We start from the raw sequence: 18,482 nt of genomic DNA, 5'->3' as shown, positions 1-18,482 counted from the left end.
GGCTACAAACACCCTGCAACATCTCGGTGAGTGTTCGACTACCAGGGGCTGCGGCCTCGCCAGGTGACACAAAGCCAACTGCCGCGTGGCTGCCTTGGTTGGCTTTCTTCCTCGAAGACTTGAGTCTGTCTGGATTCTGATCTGTGGCCGAGGCAGAGACACAGCCCCCACCCCTGACCACAGAGCCGACCAGGCAGATAGGGTGGGGCCGGAGCCCACTCGGCTGACCCCCGGGAGGGGCTGCCCTCCCGCCCAGCCACCCGCCTACCCCTCGGGCAGCTGTGAGGTGCGGGGCAGGGAAGGGCCAAAGGCACACAGGGGACAGCAGCTGTGGTCGGTTCAGCCGGAAACTGTCCCTTTAACGAAGACCAGGAGAGCTCTATTGCTTAGACTTAAGGGAAACTTTATTTATTCTTCCTAAAGCAACCTAAGTTTAAAAACGAGTTGAGGTTAACAGAGAAGAAAAACCCAGACAGGCAGACAAACAGACACACAGACAGACGGGGGGACGGCACAGGTCGGGGCTGCCATATCAGATTCTCTCCATCTTGGAAATGAGGTCGTCACAGATTCTGGTCAGTTCATCGTTTTCTTTAGTCTGAAGGAGGAGAATCAAATCCCTAGATCTCTCCCAGCGCTCGGAGCTGGGAGCAGGCCCAGAGCTTCTAGAACCAGGAGGGCTGCTCTTCCCCAACTCCGCCTGGACCTGTGGGTCCCCTGTGCCCACCTTCTGCTCAACGACCTTCTCCAGCGAGTGGATGCGCATCTGCTCCTTCCTCAGGACTGCCTGCAGCGCCAGGGCCTCCGCTTGGGCCTTGCTCCGGACCTGGGTGATCTCCTCGTTCGCCCTGGAGCAGCAGAGGGGCTGGGCTGAGCCCACGGGGGACCAGACCCCTCCCGAGGGAGCCTCCTGCACCCTCCTGCCCGACACTCACAGCTGGAGCTTCTCCTCCGCGTGGGCCTTCAGCGCCTGGTACCTCTGGCCCTCCTTCTCGATCCTGCCTATGTAATCCTCAACACACTTCTTCAGCGACTCTTCATTCTGGAAGGAAGAGCAGACGCTGAGCCCTGAGCTAAGGGCCCAGGCTCTCTGGGTCATTCGTGGAGCAGCAGTGGGCCAGGCTACAGGGGAGCTCTTCCCGTTTCCTTCCGGAGACGCCAGCACTCACACAGCCCCAGGCCTCCTCCCATCCCGCGGCTCAGGAGGCCTCCGGATGCAGGGCCTGACCCCCCGCCCCCGAGGGGACCCTGCCCGGCACACAAGAGCCCTATGTCCAGGCACCTCAGGGGAAAGCAGGCCGGGCCCCAGGTCCACGGACCAGCCCCTGCCCTCCTGCCCCCAGCCCTGTGCTTTGGGGGCCGGGTCTCCTGCTGCCCCAGGAGGGAGACAGCAGCGGCAGGGAACATCTGGACACAGCAGTCTCTGTGCAGGCCGCACAGGGACAGCCTCGCAGGCACTCACGTCCGGCAGTAGGCTCAACACCAAGGCTCAGCTCACCCCCTCTTCCTGCAGTGCCCCCAGTCTCTCCCCGTCCCTGCTTGTCACGCTGCCCCACTGGCAACAATGCCGACCCTGCCGTCCCCAGGGCCTCTTGCCGGCCGGGCACCCACCGTGCGGTAGCCTTCGATCACTTCCTTCTGTTTCTCAAACCGCTTGAAGAGGTCGGAGAACGACTTCTCCGTGGAGTGCAGGTCTGCAGTCAGCTGGTCTCTGTCCCTCAGAACCTTCTGGATCTCGGCTTTGGCAAGTTCCTTCTGTTTCTGAGCCTCCTCTTAAAGGAAGACCAGCACCCGGGATCAGCGGGCGGCCAGCAGGTGGCGCCACAGACGACCAGCGCCAGGAGGGCCCCCTGGGGCGCTGACCAGCCCCGCTCTCGGGACCTTCCAGGGCAGGACCTGGGGGCCCCAAGTGCCCCGAAAACAGCTGTTTCCTCAACACCAGCTCTACCCGGAAGCCGAAGGAGCGGACAACGAACCCAGGGCCTGACTGAAAAGCCCAGGCCACACCTACCCCACGTTCAGGGCCTCCAGCCCCAGCCTGGACACACCCGGTGCCCAGCACGCACGGAGACTGCAGCTGGACGCGCGGCCCTCGGGGTAGGGGTCAGACCGCGGGTGCAGCGCCCACTGGAGGGACCCAATCTGTTCGCCGCCACAGCCCCGGATGCCAACTCGGGGCCCGGCCAACCTGAGGGCTGATAAGCATCCGGGGCCCAGCACCCCCCGGCCTCCCTGACTGCCAGCTGCCCCAGCCCAGGAACTCACCCATCGCCTGGTACACGGTCCCCTCAAACGCGTCCATGATTTTCCTGTGGGAGGAGAGCAGATGCCATGAGCCCCGAGAGTGCGTTGTGGGGTCCTAGGCAGCCAGCACGCAGACTCACCCCATCTCCAGGATCTTTTCCTGCAGCGCCGTGCACCTGACCCTAAGCGCCTCGTTCTCCTTCTGTGTCGCCCCAACCTGTGCAGACCACACACCTGAGTTGGCGCTAGTGTCCTGCCGTGCTGGGGTCTCCCGCCCCACTCAGCAGACATCGCAGTGCTGGGGGGTCGGTGTGCGGTGGGTGCACGGGTGGGACACCTCCCGACACAGGCGGGGCGGTAGAGCAGCATGCGGGGGAGAGCCCCACAGCAGAGAGAACACCGCCCGAAGACGGCGGGCAGGGGCCAGGAGCTCCTGGGCCCAGCGTGGCCCGGCGCACAGGCCTCCCTGAGAGGGGACCAGCCGGACGCCACCCAGGGCATCACCAAGGCAGCAAGGGGACTTGGGGGCCGCTACCCCCTGGGCAGCTCAGAGCGGACACCCAGACCCTCGCTTGCGAACAGGTTCTGCAAGAGACACTGGGTGGAAACGCAGGACATTCAGCTGGCTGGGCGCCTGGCTCGGGGGTCGGTGAGTGGCCGCCTGCGATCCTGCCTGCACGGTGTGAGCAAAAGGCCAGCGCACAGAGCTGCCACCCCCGCTCCCCGAGGCTCTTCAGAGCAGCCTGCAGGTGCCACGCCCAGGGCTGCAGCCAGCAGGTGGGGGCCGCTTGCTGGGCACCTCCCCTTGCCCTCACCGCAGTATCCAGGTCCTTCTGGCTGTACTGCAGCACGTCCACAATGGGCCCCACGGGCAGCAGCGGAGCCCGGCGTCCGAGGTCACAAGGAGCTGGGCCGAGCGTCTGCAGGGTGACAGAGACCAGCTAGGCCGCAAGCTCCCCTGGCACTCTTCTCTGCCCCGTCAGCTCCCCAGATGGCACAGTGCAGCCCCCCTCGGCCCAACGGACCCCTTAAGCCTTCAGATCCATAGCACATGAAAGTCGGGCCATTAGAACAAGTGTCTCTTTACACCACAGAGGGGACGAACCACTTACGGGAATGTCCGGGGCTCCTGCGAAGTCCAGGTCCAGCAGCTGGGCCTCCGGGGGGCTTCCCGAGGAATGCGCGTCTGTGCCCCGTGCACTGAGACCAGAAGAGAACACGCATGCTGTCTGCGTGCATAGGGGTCGGCCCAGACTCTCCCCCAGGGCCACGGGGTCAATATTCTGGACACGTGGGCCATGCAGCCTATCAGGCTGCCCACCTCTGCTGTTGGAGGGGCTGCACGGGCACAGAAGAGCACAGACCCGCTTACAAACTTGTTTACGAGCTCGGCCAGGGCAGCTGAGGCCCGGCCACTGTCTCTGCCCCCCTCCCCGCGGCAGGGCGCTCCCATCGTCACACGGCCTGCGTGGATCGGATTCCCGCCCGCCCCAGCGCACCTGCTGGGCTCCGGGGCCACAGGCGCCGGCCCCCGGGGGCTGTCCTGCAGGAGTGGGTCAAACTTAAGGTACAAGGACTGCTTCCTCAGGGCCGACTCCTTAAACTGCAGAGAAGGAAGCAGGGTCACCGGTGCCCCCGACACAACAGCCTCCACGCCCCGCCCCACGTCCTGCCCGGGAGCCGCCCTGACCCGAGTGGCCTGCGGGGCAGAGCGGCGGAAGCAGCCGGGCCGCCCGCCACGTCCGGTCAGACGTGGACACCGCTCGCGGTTGAGTAATCGCGGCCCGGGGCTGTTCTAGAAAGAGCCCCTTTTGAGACTGGCACTTGAGGAAAGGCCGCCGCGAAGGCGCCGGGAACTTACCGAGGACGCCCCGAACTGCTCCAGGTAATCCACCTCGGCCCCCGTGCCTAGAACTGAAAGGGAGGCGCCAGCTGCCAGCTGCATCCCACTGCCAGCACTCGGGCTGTGCGCTCGGAGCGGCACCCCTCCCCATCCACCCTTGACTGACGGCCCTTTGCTATAGAGCGGGGTTGCTGTCTGCAGGCTCAGGACGCTTGGGGCTGTATGGTTCCATGGGGCCGTGCCGTGTCCCGCAGGGTGTTGACAGCACTCCTGGGGGCGTGACAACCAGAAGCGTCCCCTGGGGTCCAAATCGCCCCGGTTGAGAACCACTGTGTAAAACCACGCTGAAAAGAATCCTTTAATTTCTGATAATATGACCTTTGCTTAAAAAACCTAAGGGTAACTCACACCATAGACAAAAATTAACTCAAAATGGATCAAAGACCTAAATATATGAGCTAAAACCATAAAATTCTTAGAAGGAAATGCGAGGGCAAATCTCCGTGACACTGGATTTGGCAATGATTTCTTAGAATTGACACCAAAACCACAAGCAGCAACAGAAGAGATGGGGCTGGAAAGTTAACGTTCGTGCTTCCAAGGACACCATCGAGAAAGTGAAGAGAGGGACTTCCCTGGTGGTCCAGTGGTCAAGAATCTGCCTGCAGGGGACGTGGGTTTGATCCCTGGTTGGGGAACTAGGATCCCACATGCCGCGGAGCAACTAAGTCCGCGCGCCACAACTACAGAGCCCGGGTGCCCTCATGAAGATCCCGAGTACCGCAACTAAGACCCGATGAGCCAAATGAAGAAACAAAGAGAGAATTTTTGTGAATCATGTACCCAAAGAAGAATTCTTGCCCAGATTATACAAGAAATCTTTACAACTCAATTAAAAAAAACAACTCAATTAACAAACAGGCAAAGGACCCGAGCAGATGCTTCTCCAAAGAAGAGACACGAAAGGTCAACGTCAGTCAGCAGGGAAACAGACCCAAACACGCCGAGATTGCACTGCACACCCACTGGGACAGTGGGGTGCAGACCCGGACCCTCAAACCATGCGGGGGCAGAGTAGAGGGTGCGGACCCCGCGGGGAACAAACAGTTACACAGTGTTACCACGTCCCCTTCAGGGTACGTCTGCCCCAAAGAGATGGGAAACGTACGCTCACACAAAACGTGTACGTGAGTGTTCCCGGCAGCCTCGTTCATACGAGCCAAAGAGTGGAAATCAACTGGTAAAAGAAGAAACAAGATGCGGTCTATCCACACGGGGGATATTACTCAGCCATAAAAGGAAGTCCACACACAATGTGACACGAGGGACTTGGAAACATCACAGGACACAAACCCCGAGTCACGTGTCTAGGGTCCCTGGCCGGGGAGCAGGCTGCCCCAGTGGAGCTGATCCACGGTTCCTGGTCCCGCCCGCACAGGGAGGACCCCACAATGGCCCTGCCACACAGAAACCCTACACTCGTCTCCTGCCTTCTCTAGGCCTGGGGGTTTTAAGTAACCAAAACTGAGATCCTGGCGTGCTGCCTCCTGTCCTGTAAAGCACCTCAGTTGGAAGTCCTCACTGAAGGCAGCTCAGACCCGCGACTCTTCCACCCCCTCATCCAGGGTGCGTGGACGGGCAGGGCTTCTCCTTTTATCTCTACGGGGTCTCGTTTTAAACAGCACTTCGATTCAGCGAGTTCCCGCTGCCTCCTGTGTCTGTATCTGTACCGCCTGGGTCAGTCAGGACTGCTGCCTGTTTTTCTAAGTTGGCTTAAAATATATATTTTTTTAATATCACAGATCTTAGTCCTGTTCTCCTGAAAATGCCCATAGTTGAAAAACCAGAAATTTCCATGTGAATCACTCAAGTCAGGGGACGGGGCTGCCTGCACAATGACCGCCTGCGGGCGCCACGGAACACGGTTCTAGCACCCTGGCCTTGAGGACGGGTGAATGACGTACCCTCGGCGGGGTCCCAGAAGTGCTCCCCACTCAGGTCCAGGCCGGGCTCCGGCCCCCGGGGGGTTGCGGGTGTGGGGTCAGTAGGCACGGTTGGTGGCTTGCTGCCCGGGCTGCTGGTTGGAGCCGATGCCCCCGAAGCGTCTGTGGTCCCCTCCTGGAAGGGAGGTTGGGGTCACCGCAGGGGCTCATCAAGATGCGTGGGGGGAGCAGGGGAAGCAGCGTGTCCCACCCCCCAGCCCCGGGCACCACCGGCCTGCCTCTGCCCCGTGACGACCCGCAGACGTGGCAACGGCATGAGGACGCCCGCCCACATCCGTACCTTGCCCGCCGCTTCTGCGGTCCCTGCCGAGGTCTGCACCCCCGGTGTGTCATCCGCCGAGGCCAAGAGCACCTGCCTAAAGAGACGGGGTCAGCAGGGCCCGTGCCCCACACCTCCCCCCATCCCGCACCGAGCTGCCACCAGCACCCCCCCCCAGCCCAGAAGCCAGGCTTGAGGCCCATCCGGGTGGCCACGCAAAGCCATCCCCCGACCTCACCTGCAAGAGCATCGCTCCTCAGAAGCAGACAAGGCACTCTGAGGTCATTTCAACTCAAGAAAAAGCAAACCACAAGGATCCATTTATCCTTTTTACCAGGAAACTGCAACAGCAGCCGGTGCTGGACGGCTGGGTGCACCCTCGGCCACTGAGCGGCGTCCCCGGAGAGCGGGGACAGGCCTGAGGCGGGGCTCACGCCGGGAGACGGCTCCCCTGAGCTGCGCTGCGGGAATCCTGGGGCTCTCGGCTAGGTATCTTGCTAGACCTTCCGGATGCATCACAGGGAACGCATCTCAGACAGCGTGGGCACCCCCTCCCCGCTATTCCCCAAGAGCTGTGGCAGCTGCCCTGGGGCCCCTGCTCAGGGCTGCAGGTGGCATCTCTGGTCTCGTGCCCACCACTGCCACCCCGTGCTCACCGGCTTGGAGACGAGGCCTCTGTGGCCGGCCCGCTCTTGGGGTGCTCTGGGGGCCGGGCCTCTCCGTCACCTCCGGCGGGGTTACAGTCTGGGTCGTCCAGGTTGTCCCGGTCCAGGCTGTTGGACCCGCGGGGAGGGGGATCGGGACCCTCGCCCGCCTCCACGAGGGCCTTTTCCTCCTTTTCCTGCCTCGCCTCTGGTCTCCTCGAGGGAGGTCTGAGAGCCGGGGTCTTCCCTCGTTTCCTCAGTGGGGGCGGCCTTTTGATGGTGGCATCAGAAAAGTCAAATTCCAGCCTTATGGGCTCACTCCTCAAAGAGTCGGCCGTTTGGCCTTCGGCCTCCTCCTTCTGAGGACTGGGGAACGTGGCGCCTCCAGCCTCCACGGGGCCAGCTGGGGCCTCGCTAGGCAGGTCCACGAGGGGCTCTGCTCCGCGGGCTCCGCCGGGGTGGGTACCAGGAGCTGAAGCGGCCCCGGCAGAGGGCGCAGGGACCCCGCTCGAGTTTTCTCCTGTGGCTCTCAGCGGGTCCTCTGTTCTGTCCTGGGATGCCATCCCGGGAGGGTCTTCTAGAATTGTGGAAGTAGAGGTAGCACTTTCCTCTAAGGAATGAGGATGGACGTGTTCTTCCTGGGTGGGCTCAGGGCTGCCTGACGTTTGTCCCGGAGATGCCTCTGGGTTTTCAACACTTTCGGGCATCTGGGAAGAGCTTGCAGGATCCAGGCAGGCCTGGGGAGCCAAGGAGGGCCCGCTGCGATGCCTGTCGTCAGAGGCTGGTCTCATGTCCTCTGAAGGGGGGTTGGCATCGGCCACTGCTGGTTTCTGGAGAATTCCATTGGTCGTTCTAGTGTCTGTTTCCTTGGTGAACTGTTGGCTTTTTAGAAAGACGTAGTTAACACTAAAGAACCAGTTAGGATTTTAGTTAGATTTTAGTCCACGTGAAAACATTAGCTAAATACACGGGAAAAAAAAAGAGCATTTGGCCAACCCTCTCCTCAAGATTAACCTTCACAAGTACGTTCCCACAAGTCAATGCTGGCGGGCCACCTAGAGACACAGGTGACTGAGAGAGAGGAGGAACCTGACTGGCAACAGCCAAGGTTGAGGTCCTCCATGCCGGCCTATTTTCCCCTTTTGATTGGGGACCACCAGCTACGCGGCCAGGGACAGTCAGGGCACACCAGGGTCAGGCTTCCCGCTGGAGAGAGAAAGGCCAGGTCAAGGACGCTGGCTTCACAAGGAGCAGGGCCCAGCTCCCGGGTCCTCCTGGCCCCTCCACGCCCCTGCTCTGTGGCTGGAGCAGCTCAGACCCAGGGGCCAGGAGGCAGCATCTGAACGGCTGGGTTTCCCTTCCCTCCTGGGGATTGTTACAAAAGAACAGTATTTGAGTCACTCTAATCTCACTCAGCTGAATCTCAAAATGAAAACTAAAAAATTGAAGTTGAAAAGTAGCAAGGAAACCTGGGGAGAGGGGGAGATTCCGGTTTGAGGAGTTTCCAGCCATGGGGAGATACTCGGCCCAAGGACATTTCACTGGAGCGAGGTGAAGGGTATGTTAGTGACCTTTTGCTTTTATACCTTTCTCTGCACATCTGAAATCCATTTAAAAGAAAAAGCAAGTTTTGAACAGTTTAAGTCAGCAAAAGTCAGAACGAAATGTGCCAGCGAGGCCCCTTCCCACTCTGGATGTAGAGGGTCCCTGGGGGCGCCAGCCAGGTTAATTCAGCCTCATCTGGGGGTGAAGGGCCACCGCCAGGGTCCTCGTCTCCAGACAGAGGCAGGAAAAGCCTTGGCATTCACACTGTCGACCACCTCACGCAAGCCAACCACCTAAAGCCAGGCGAGGCTGCAAAGAAGCTTCTGCTGGTTAAAGTCAAGTGTTTCAAATCTGACTCGTCAGGTCACACGTGTTCTGGTCAGATTACACAACACACGGGTTCCTCTGCCTTTAGCAGTAAGAGCTATCTGTAAGCTTTCTCCAAGGCTTGCCGCTGAGGACAGGAGACGGACCTGCAAGCAGGAGACCCCAGTGGAATGCTAAAAAAGAAGCAAAACCACAGAGCATCCCTCCTTGGAGATTCGGCCAGGACATTTCATGAAGTTAGAGAAACAAAACCAAGGCCAATTTGTTGGCAAGAGCACAACAGAGGGGCAGAATGTGAAGTTTAAACTTCCTGTTTTATTATTCACTTTTCCAACAACAAACGACTTCGGCGGTGCTCTGGGCCGCGCACTACACAGACCCAGAGCGGAGACCAGGAGGAGCCCAACCGGATGTGGCGGGTGAAACAGACTTCTCCTGCCAAGTCCATCGGAGAGGTTACAAATTGCAGTACATCAAACAGCGCCAATACTTACTTCTCTTTCTGGGTCCAGACTTGATGACAGTTTTCTAATCCAATGGTGTCGCCCAGAGCAAAACAAGCTTCAAGCTTGCTGCCCGTGCTGGGACTTAAAATCCTGTGTGTCTGTGGATCCCGCAGAGGTGTCTGAAAAGTAACCTGTCGGGGAGGGAGGAGGGCACCTGTTCAATAATTCAAGTCTTCAAGCACCATGTTGGCAGCACCACGCCCTGCCCTGCCAGCTCAGTAAGTCACCAGGAAAGCAGGTGACCTCATGTGTGACGCACGGTAGACAGTACGCAGAGGCAAGACGTGCTTACCTTCATAGCTTTGGCTGTGCTCTTAGGTGGTACGTTTTCTTTCTGTGACAGACGGAGAACAGATGATCTTCCGGTAAGTTCCAGTGGTGAAAACAGGAAGTCGCAGTTTTCTGTACTTTTGTCACCAGTGACATTTTCGTCACTGAAGACGTGCAGACTCATTCTGAAAAGCAGAGAGTTTTGTGTCGGGAGTAGGGCAGTGACCCGCGTTGTCTGGACGCACATATGTGAATGTGACAGCTGACCCCACAGTGCTGCAAGGAGGACGTCCGCCTTCCTGCACAGGTGGGTCACACCTCAGGCAGTGTGTCCTCTGCCAGGCAGTCCCCATCCTGCGCTGGGGGAGCTGCCACCTCCCAGGAGCAAGAGCTAGAGGGGCTTTCAGCCCACAGGGCAAGAAGGAAGACCCAAGTGCTCGAAATAACTCGAACTTTGTGGGTAAAAGTTGGGAGACAGATAGGGGCTGATCTGTGGCAAAACTGCAAGGGGCAGAGGAAGCCTGGGCCTCCCCACAGGCCTCAGCATCAGAGGTGGAGCAGCTGCCAAGTTAGTGGACAACAAAAGCAGGAGGGGGGACCTCCCTGGTGGTCCAGTGGGTAAGACTCTGCGCTCCCAATGCAGGGGGCCTGGGTTCGATACCTGGTCAGGGAACTAGAGCCCGCATGCAAGCTGCAACTAAGAGTTTGCATGCTGCAACTAAGGAGCCCACATGCCGCAACTAAGACCCGACACAGCCAAGGTAAATAAATGAAAAAGTAATGCAATAAGATGCTATTTCAAAAAAATAGAAAAAGAGAGACGAGGAGGAGGAAGAAAAAAGAGAATTTTTAAAAAAAGTAAAGCAGAAGGGCACAGCAGCTTGCTCTCCACCCACGGGGCTGGGAAACAGGGACTGGACTAGGGCGTCAGGAGGGCCGAGGCTCAGAGGAGGAGCTAGAGGAAGTAACAAGAAGCAGGTGCAGAGTCACTTGGGGGGAGTCGAGGAGCTTCTGCACCAGGGGCCTCCAGTGGGGCCCAGGAGGTTCTAGAACAATCCCATTCCTCCTTCCGAAGCCCTCATAATGGTCAACACCGTGGCGTTCCCAACTTCGGAGACACCAGAGCACTGGGCATTGACCTGCCCGGGGGCACTACAGGTCCTTGCTGGCAGTGGGGGCCCTGGGGACTGTGCCTGGAAGAGACCAGGTGGCTGTGGCAGGGAGAGAAAGGGTGGCCTGAAAAGAGGTGAGCTCGGCGTGGGAGGTCAGGGTGACAAGCCAACCTGGAAGGGCGCTGCGTGTGAACAGGGAAGGCTCACAGGGAAGGGGGCGGCCAGAGCTCTGGCACCGCGCCAGGGTGGAGTGGTCTGCCCTGGCTCGAGAGCAGCCCGCACCTGCCGTGTGGAAGCGGGAAAGATAAGCCTAAGCCAAGGGTCACTATTAGGTTTGGCCTGAGCAACGGGGTAAAACGGGGAAGGGGGCTGGATGGCTGGAGGACACAGAAGGGAGACATCATGTCGGAAGACCCCCGTCGCCTGGGGAAGGTGGGAGAACAATGACAGCAGCCTTTAGGGGTTTGGCTTATATAATGATGGGGCCACGGAGGGGGCTCCTGAGCAGAGGGAGCAGGGCCAGGCGGGGAGGAGGGCTGGTGGCCGGGGGCGAGCGGGTTCTCCGGAATCAGCGGGGCGGGGAGCGTGGAGCCCAGGTTTCCAAAGCAGGTGCGTCAGGAGTCAGGTGCTGCAGGAGTCGGTGAAGGCTCTCAGGTGGGGCTGCGCCCAGAGGAGGGGCCGGACCTAGGAGGCCTGCCTTTGGCGCAGAGCTGCAAGCCCGCGGGTATTCAGAGGCGGAGACGTGTTTCTGCAGGTCACAGCCACGGGCGGTTTGCGGCTGGACGAGGTCACCGGGATAGGGAGAGGAGAGGCCGGCGCAGCGGGCCGGAGGGGCCTCCTGGAGGGCGACATAGGAGCCACCAGGCGTCTCTAGAGGCAGGGGCGGGAGCCCATCGGCTCCGCTTCCGTTTGCGCCCGGGCGGGCGGGACGAAGTCAGTCGAGAGAGGACCCTGAGGAGGGGCCCAGACGGCGGGCAGGGCGGAGCCGCGGGACGAGCCGGAGGGGGCGTAGGCCCACATACAGGGTGGCCGCCAGCACGGCAGGCAGAGACCCGAGGCCAGGCCAGAGGCGGGACCGGAGCCCCGAGCCCGGACCCCACCACCGCCTTACCTGTCGGCCGCCGCACGGAACCAAGGGAGCGGGAGGCGAGGAGTCCGGGAGCCCCTCTGCCCGCCGCCGATTCAAATACCGACGGTTGGCGCGCGCGGCCAATCAGCGCGTGGCTGGGGCGAGACGAACGGGCGCCGCCAGCCAATGGGAGGTCGAATCACAGGTCACGCCCACGAGGAGCGTCCGCTTCCGGGGTGACGACACGCTGGGCGCGGCGGTCGCTGGAATTCTCGGTAACCGCAGCTTGCCAGGCGGGCGTAGAGGAAAGGCCGTACGCGGGCGGGCAGTGACTGCGGTGCCCGCCGTCGCCCGGGAATCTCGGGCTCTCCTGCGGACGCGCCTGGGCTGCGCGGGAAGGTCAGGGCCTGAGAGCCGCTCGCCCGAGTCTCAGTTTCCCCAGCTGTGCATTGGGGCCAAGTGCAGCACCGCCACCAAGGCGGGTCCTGAGGAGCATCCAAACCCTCTCGAGGACTGTCGCGGCAGTTCACAACCGGGAACTTCATTTCCCAGGGTGCCCCGCAGGACGCCGTCTCCCAGAGCGCCCCGCGAGTGGCCTGAGGGTGGGGACTCCATTTCCCAGAGTGCCCCGCGTCTTCCGGACCCGGACGCCGCGGCCTGTTCTCGCTGGGGCAGTGGGTCTCGCCGGGACGGCGTCCAGGAGGCGACGGTGGCGCAATGGACAGCCCCGAGGTCACTTTCACGCTGGCCTACGTGGTGTTCGCCGTGTGCTTCGTGTTCACCCCCACCGAGTTCCACTCGGCCGGGCTCACGGTGCAGAACCTGTTGTCGGGCTGGCTGGGCAGCGAGGACGCCGCCTTCGTGCCCTACCACCTGCGCCGCACGGCCGCCACGGTGCTGTGCCACTCGCTGTTGCCGCTAGGTGAGCTCGGCGGGCGTGGGCGGCGCTCGAGACCGAGCTCCGGGACCCCGGAGTGGGGAGGGACGGCGGAGGGCGCCCGTGCGGGAGAGCCGGGGCTGCGGGCCAAGCGCCCGTGTGCTCCCAGGAGTGGGGAGAACGGTGCTGGCGGCAGCTGCCTCTTGCAGGTACCTGGCGGAAAGGCGGGCTCAACCCTGGGGGAAGGGATGCTTTGCTCACTGGGGCGGGTGGTGAGCTGTCACGTGGGGGGGTAGCTCCCAGGAGAGGGGCATGAGTTAACTGATGCAAATAGGGGTGACCCTTCCCAGTCGTTGGACTGTGGGTGCGTGAAAGGCAGGTAGAGGGTGACGCCAGTTGGGAGTGTGACAGGTGCAGAGGCCAGGGAAGGCGTGTGTGTGTGTGGATGCTCAGACGTTGTCAGGGGCTGTGCTGGGTGGTGATCTAGGTGCTAGCTGGCTTCTGGGAGGCTGGCTGGTTGGATGGGTTACTAGGTGGGGTTCTCTTGAGGACTTGGGGTCAGAATTAGGTCTGGGAGGGCGGTGGCGGTGGCCAGCAGCATGTGCAGCTCGGTGGACACAGGGAAGGGTTTCCAGCTGGCAGCAGGGCATGGAAAGTGGCCAGGAGCGGGCTGGGCTGAGGCTGGCCTGTGCGTGGGGGCTGCCTGCTTTGTGTGGAAGGCGGCAGAGGAGACGCCACGCCAGCATAGAGGCAGGGCCGATGTGGTGAGCTGGGAGCTCTGCTGAACCCGCAGGGAGGCAGGGATGCCCGTCAGCCGGCTTCCCATACGAGGAGTTTGGGTTCTCCTGAGGGTCGTCTGTTGGGTTTCCACCCTGGGAACTAAGGATCTCTGCAGCTTTATGGAGCCTCTAACTGCATCTTCCCACCAGGCTGTGGGGGGGGCTGGGCCACCACCATTCTGTGATGGACAGGGAAACTGGAAGGTGAGCCAGATGACTTAGGGGGGCCGCTCGAGGAGGAAATGGGGTGGAGCCTGGCCTTGTGGTCAGACAAGGAGTCTGCTTTTTTTTAAATTTGTTTTGAAATACCTTTGAATGTTTAGAGATGTGTTATTTATTTCTACACGATGAGTTACCTAAAGCATATCAACTCGATCAACAACATTTATTATTATTTTCGCAATCTCAAATCTGTGCTGCAGGTCACTGTCTACTTCATTAATTTCGACATGCAAATTGGCCCCCATCTGGCCAGCAGGAGCCCTGGAGCTGGCTCCTGTGTCCTTGTGACATGCTCCTGTCATTCTTTGCTTACTGTTTGGTGCAGGACATCCCAGTTCTGGGATGGGCCATGCTCTGATCCGCCTCCTCAGAGTAGGTGGGGTTCAGAGGCCAAGATCCGGCCCCAGGAGGGCCAGTGGGCAGCTCTGCATTGGGTGACGCCAGATCCTTGTATTTACTTTTGCTTTTCTAGGTTTTTCTTGTTTTATTTCTGGTAGTTATATGTCGTTTGCACATAAAGTAGTAAGATAAAAACGTTTCCTGCTGACAGGGCAAGGACTGAGGTGAGTCAGCTGTAGAGGCGGGCGAGGCCCACCTGCCTTGGGGCACCGTGGTCTTGCTCTGGGGGCCGACTAGGGCAGACGGCCATGCCCAGGCCTGGGGGCTAAAGGAAGTGTGCCCCCCCCCGCCCCCGGAGGGTCAGGAACAGCACTGTGGACCTTGGTGGGTACCACCTGAGGAGGATGAGCGTGGCAGTCCCAACCTCTGCTGAGGTTTGCCCTGTTCCTTTTAGGCTACTACGTGGGCATGTGCTTCGCAGCCTCAGAAAAGCGGCTGTACTCCCCCAGCCAGGCCCCGGAGACCTGGCGGGTCTTCCTCCTGCTGGCATTGACACTGCCCACCATCGCCTGCACCCTGATCTACTGCTGGTCCCGGGACCAGTGGGCCCACCACCCACTGGCCCGCACCCTGGCCCACTATGCCCTCCCGCAGTCAGGCTGGCGGGCCGTCGCTTCCTCCGTGGACACCGAGTTCCGGCGGATCGACAAGTTTGCCACGGGGGCGCCGGGTGCCCGTGTGATTGTGACAGACACGTGGGTGATGAAGGTGACCACGTACCGTGTGCGTGTGGCCCAGCAGCAGGACGTGCACCTGACCGTGACGGAGTCCCAGCAGCACGACCTCTCCCCAGACTCGAACCTGCCCGTGCAGCTTCTTACCATCCGCGTGGCCAGTGCCAACCCTGCCTTGCCGGCCTTCGACATCCGGTAGGTGGGCCTGCGGCTGGGTGGGGGTGAGGCTGGGGTTGCTGGGGTGGGTGTGGCCAGCCAGCGCCCAAGTTCTGGTCTTTGAGTTGCTCCAGGAGGTGATGATGGTGGGAGCTGGTCCTATCAGCCGCCCCTCCAGTGTGCCCCTCCTTCAGCGCCCCCATCCCCCCGGCCCCCTCCAGGTACTCTCCGCTTCCCCTTTCTGCACACCCTGCTCTGAGCCGTCTTCCACAGCATGTCGGAGGGAGCACGCGGGGGATGTTTGGGGGCTGCCGTGTCGCACAGAGGCTTGGTAGCTCCCTCGGCTCTGAGGCCTGGGCCCGAGCCCAGGTGTTCCCGTCTAGTTCAGGCTGTGGCGGGCCTGCGCTGCCCCTCCTGGGACATGCCCCGGGCCTGAACCTGCCGAGGGCTAGGCTCTCTGTTTCTCAGCTACAGTCCTCCCGCCCCCCTGCCCTCCCACGTCGTGGGGGGCCAGCGGGCAGCTTTGGGTCTGTGGGCTCCGGCCCCAGGGCCCTCTCTGCTAGCTGCTGGGCTGTGCCTGAGCTGCCACGTCTGTGTGGTCGTGGGCGCCCTGGGCACTGGGGCGCAGCCTTGGCCTCTCTGCCCGCCCCGGGGTCCTTGCCAGCCCGCTGGGAACCACAGCCCTGCCCCGTAGACGCACCCGGTGGTCCCCACCCAGCAGCAAACACCTCGTGCAGGCTGAATTCCACGGAGTATGGTGAGCTGTGTGAGAAGCTCCGGGCGCCCATCCACAGCGCGGCCAACGTGGTCATCCACCAGAGCTTGGGCGACCTGTTCCTGGAGACCTTCGCCTCCCTGGTGGAGGTCAACCCGGCCTACTCGGTCCCCAGCAGCCAGGTGGGGGGCTGGGCAGGGGTGGCGGGTTCCCCAGCTGGGCCCCCATGGACCACGTCTCCTGCGGTGGGGGCCCCCCAGGGCGGCCTGGCAGGACTCCCTCTGACCGCCTGGGCCGCCTGCAGGACCTGGAGGCGTGCATCGGCTGCATGCAGACCCGGGCCAGCGTGAGGCTGGTGAAGACCTGCCAGGAGGCGGACGAGGGCGAGTGTCAGCAGTGCTGTTGCCGCCCCATGTGGTGTCTCACCTGCATGGGCAAGTGGTTCGCCAGCCGCCAGGACCCACAGCGCCCCGACACCTGGCTGGCCAGCCGTGTGCCCTGCCCCACCTGCCGCGCACGCTTCTGCATCCTGGACGTGTGTGCCGTGCGCTGAGCCCGCCAGAGGGACCCCGCCACTGCCTTGGGGAGTAGTTGGGCCTCTGGGCCCTGGTTTGGGCTGTCATGGGTGGCTCATCCCGGTGTGGCGACTCACCGGTGCAGAAGGGCTGAGGCTGCAGTAGGGCTGGGGTTTTGGTTTTAAAAAGAAGTTTTCTGTTGAAGTTCTGTCTGTGGCAGCGGGATGGGTCCTCAGCGCCTCTGTCTCCCCGACTCTTCATGCTTCTGATTACGGGGTAGATGCTGGGCACGCAGAACGTGGTGTTGGGTCCATCTCCAGAGCATTCTGGGGCCCCTTGAGCTGTGTTCTGGGAGACCCCGTCGTCTGCCCCAGATGGCCCTAACTTAAGCCACTTGCCTTAAACGTATGGGGCACATAAACCTTAACTGCTCGTCAGTTACACGACAGACTTGGATTTGCCCGAGACTGCAGTCTATCCTGCTCCTGTCCCCAAGCCGGCTGCTGGCCCTGTGGCATTGGCACCCTCCACTCTCCCCACGGAGGCTGCTCTGAGGACCTGGCGCAGAGCTAATTGGTGGAGGGTGAGAGCGCTGCCCAGGGTCTCCTGGTGATTGTGGGCAGCCAAGAGCCCACTCCTTGGGGGGGGGGTGGCCCCTGCCTGCTCCCTGCCCAGGGATACCCTGGGCTTCCCATCAGGGGCTGGCTGCTTTCAGCTGCCGTTCTCTTAGCCGCGTGCTTGTGGGGGCCGCCCACTTCTTGGAGGGGCCTGTAACCACGTGCCTTCTGCCGCTCCTGCGAGTCCAGGGAAAGGGCCAAGTTTCAGACTCCTGCTAGCGAGGGCACTGAGTTGAAGACCATGCTCCACAGCAGCGTCCTACATCCGGATGACAGGCTTGTTAGGACTCAGCACGGGGCTGGCCATAGCCCCGCAGGGTCCACCCACTTAGGAAGGGAAGTGCCCAGCAGTCAGGACAATGGCAGCTGTCTTCCCAATTCCTGCTGGTGCAGGAGGGGAGCAGGGAGGCAAGTGCCAGGTCCCTGGGTACAGCTCTGACAAATGGGACTGTTGGAGGGGCCCTAAGCCCCCTAAACCTGGTCATTCTAAGCAGGGGAGATGGACTCAGCTGGCCCATCTCACCCAAGGCTGCACCAAAGCCAGGGATTTAGAAGTGAGAAGCCCAGCTTTGTGGTCCTCGGGGGTGCCCACAGATGAAGGCCACCAGAGGGGCAGGCGGGAGCCATGCCCAGCCTCAGCCTGGAGTTGCAAACCTTGGCAAGGGAGAGCCAGGCCTGGGGCTATCTTTTCTACAAAAGAAACTTACTTAGTTTTATAAAGATAAATCTATTGTAGTGAAGTGATACACTATTTAATAAAATGTTACTATGAGTTTATATATTTTCTTGATTGGAATATTTTGTTTTTCCTGATACTAAAACTCTGGTTAATAATTGGGGAGATGCCATCTTAGAAGTGGCAGCTTTTAATGTGCACGTTTTGCTCAGAATAAGAGAAGGGAGGCAGACTATGCGGGAATCTTCCTCTGATTTCCCAGCTGGGGTCAGAAAGCCCATTTCCAGGGCACCCTCGTTGAAGGGTCTTGGGGGTTGTAGGGGGGGGTCAGCATGCAGGTGCTCCAGGTACAGGGGACACTGGTGGCCCAAGGTGGTGGGCCCTGCTCGTCGAGGCCTCCAACCTTGAGCTCTCTGCTGTGTCCCATGGGATGTCTGGGTGTCCCATGGGATGCCTGGGTGGCTCCAGGAGAGCAGCTCAGGTCGGGGAGCTCCTCAACGGCACGTGCTTCCTGCTCTCTTATATTGGTGCTGGCCCCCAAACGTTTTTAAAAAGTGGTACATGCAACCCATTTAAAAAACACAGGTAGGGCTTCCCTGGTGACGCAGTGGTGGAGAGTCCGCCTGCCGATGCAGGGGACACGGGTTCGTGCCCCGGTCCGGGAAGATCCCACGTGCCGCGGAGCGGCTGGGCCCGTGAGCCATGGCCGCTGAGCTTGCGTGTCCGGAGCCTGTGCTCCGCAACGGGAGAGGCCACAACAATGAGAGGCCCGCGTACTAAACAAACAAACAAAGATAACACAGTCTTGAATTTTCTACATCCCGGAGATCTTTGACGTTCTTTCGACTTCAGTCCTTCTCTTTACTTCTTTTGCACACAGCATCACCACTTAACGCGTGGAGACTGGCCCAGGGCCCCAACGGGTGGGGTACCCGGTGGGGGTCACGGAGGGCCCGTGGGCCGTGTGCGGGGTTGGGGGAGCGGTTAGCGCAGGAGGCGGCTCTGAAAGAGGCAGAAGTGAGCTCAGCGG

General features: G+C 61.0%; 2 protein-coding genes across 5 annotated transcripts; one reads left to right on the top strand and one right to left on the bottom strand.

Moving 5' to 3' along the window:
• Positions 1-382: 382 nt before the first annotated feature.
• TACC3 (transforming acidic coiled-coil containing protein 3) lies at positions 383-12,400 on the bottom strand. Of its 4 annotated transcripts, XM_022554810.3 has the most exons (16): positions 11,865-12,400; positions 9,664-9,826; positions 9,360-9,502; positions 7,006-7,875; positions 6,371-6,446; positions 6,052-6,205; positions 4,106-4,158; positions 3,744-3,847; positions 3,357-3,582; positions 3,060-3,164; positions 2,385-2,461; positions 2,266-2,309; positions 1,612-1,772; positions 936-1,042; positions 728-848; positions 383-598 (listed from the first exon to the last, which is right to left on the bottom strand). In XM_022554810.3, the coding sequence occupies exons 2-16, from the start codon at positions 9,823-9,825 to the stop codon at positions 533-535; spliced, it is 2,469 nt and encodes an 822-aa protein (XP_022410518.3). In that variant the 5' UTR covers position 9,826; positions 11,865-12,400; the 3' UTR covers positions 383-532. The 4 variants fall into 4 exon arrangements, with proteins under 4 accessions (XP_022410518.3, XP_089767513.1, XP_022410519.3 ...); XM_089911387.1 differs by lacking the exon at positions 11,865-12,400 and having other exon boundaries at positions 9,664-11,843; XM_022554811.3 differs by lacking the exon at positions 11,865-12,400 and having other exon boundaries at positions 3,357-3,444; positions 9,664-11,841.
• A 31-nt stretch (positions 12,401-12,431) lies between these two features.
• On the top strand, positions 12,432-17,553 carry TMEM129 (transmembrane protein 129, E3 ubiquitin ligase). Its single transcript, XM_022554812.3, has 4 exons — positions 12,432-12,744; positions 14,494-14,968; positions 15,667-15,826; positions 15,949-17,553. The coding sequence occupies exons 1-4, from the start codon at positions 12,540-12,542 to the stop codon at positions 16,195-16,197; spliced, it is 1,089 nt and encodes a 362-aa protein (XP_022410520.2). The 5' UTR covers positions 12,432-12,539; the 3' UTR covers positions 16,198-17,553.
• Positions 17,554-18,482: the final 929 nt, after the last annotated feature.

The sequence above is a fragment of the Delphinapterus leucas genome, chromosome 5, assembly GCF_059928025.1.
Source record: "Delphinapterus leucas isolate spDelLeu-1000000601 "Yukka" chromosome 5, BTC_Dleu_Yukka2, whole genome shotgun sequence".
Classification (NCBI taxonomy): domain Eukaryota; kingdom Metazoa; phylum Chordata; class Mammalia; order Artiodactyla; family Monodontidae; genus Delphinapterus; species Delphinapterus leucas.
Note: the sequence above shows the minus strand (reverse complement) of the source record. Positions and strands in the feature narration are given on the sequence as shown.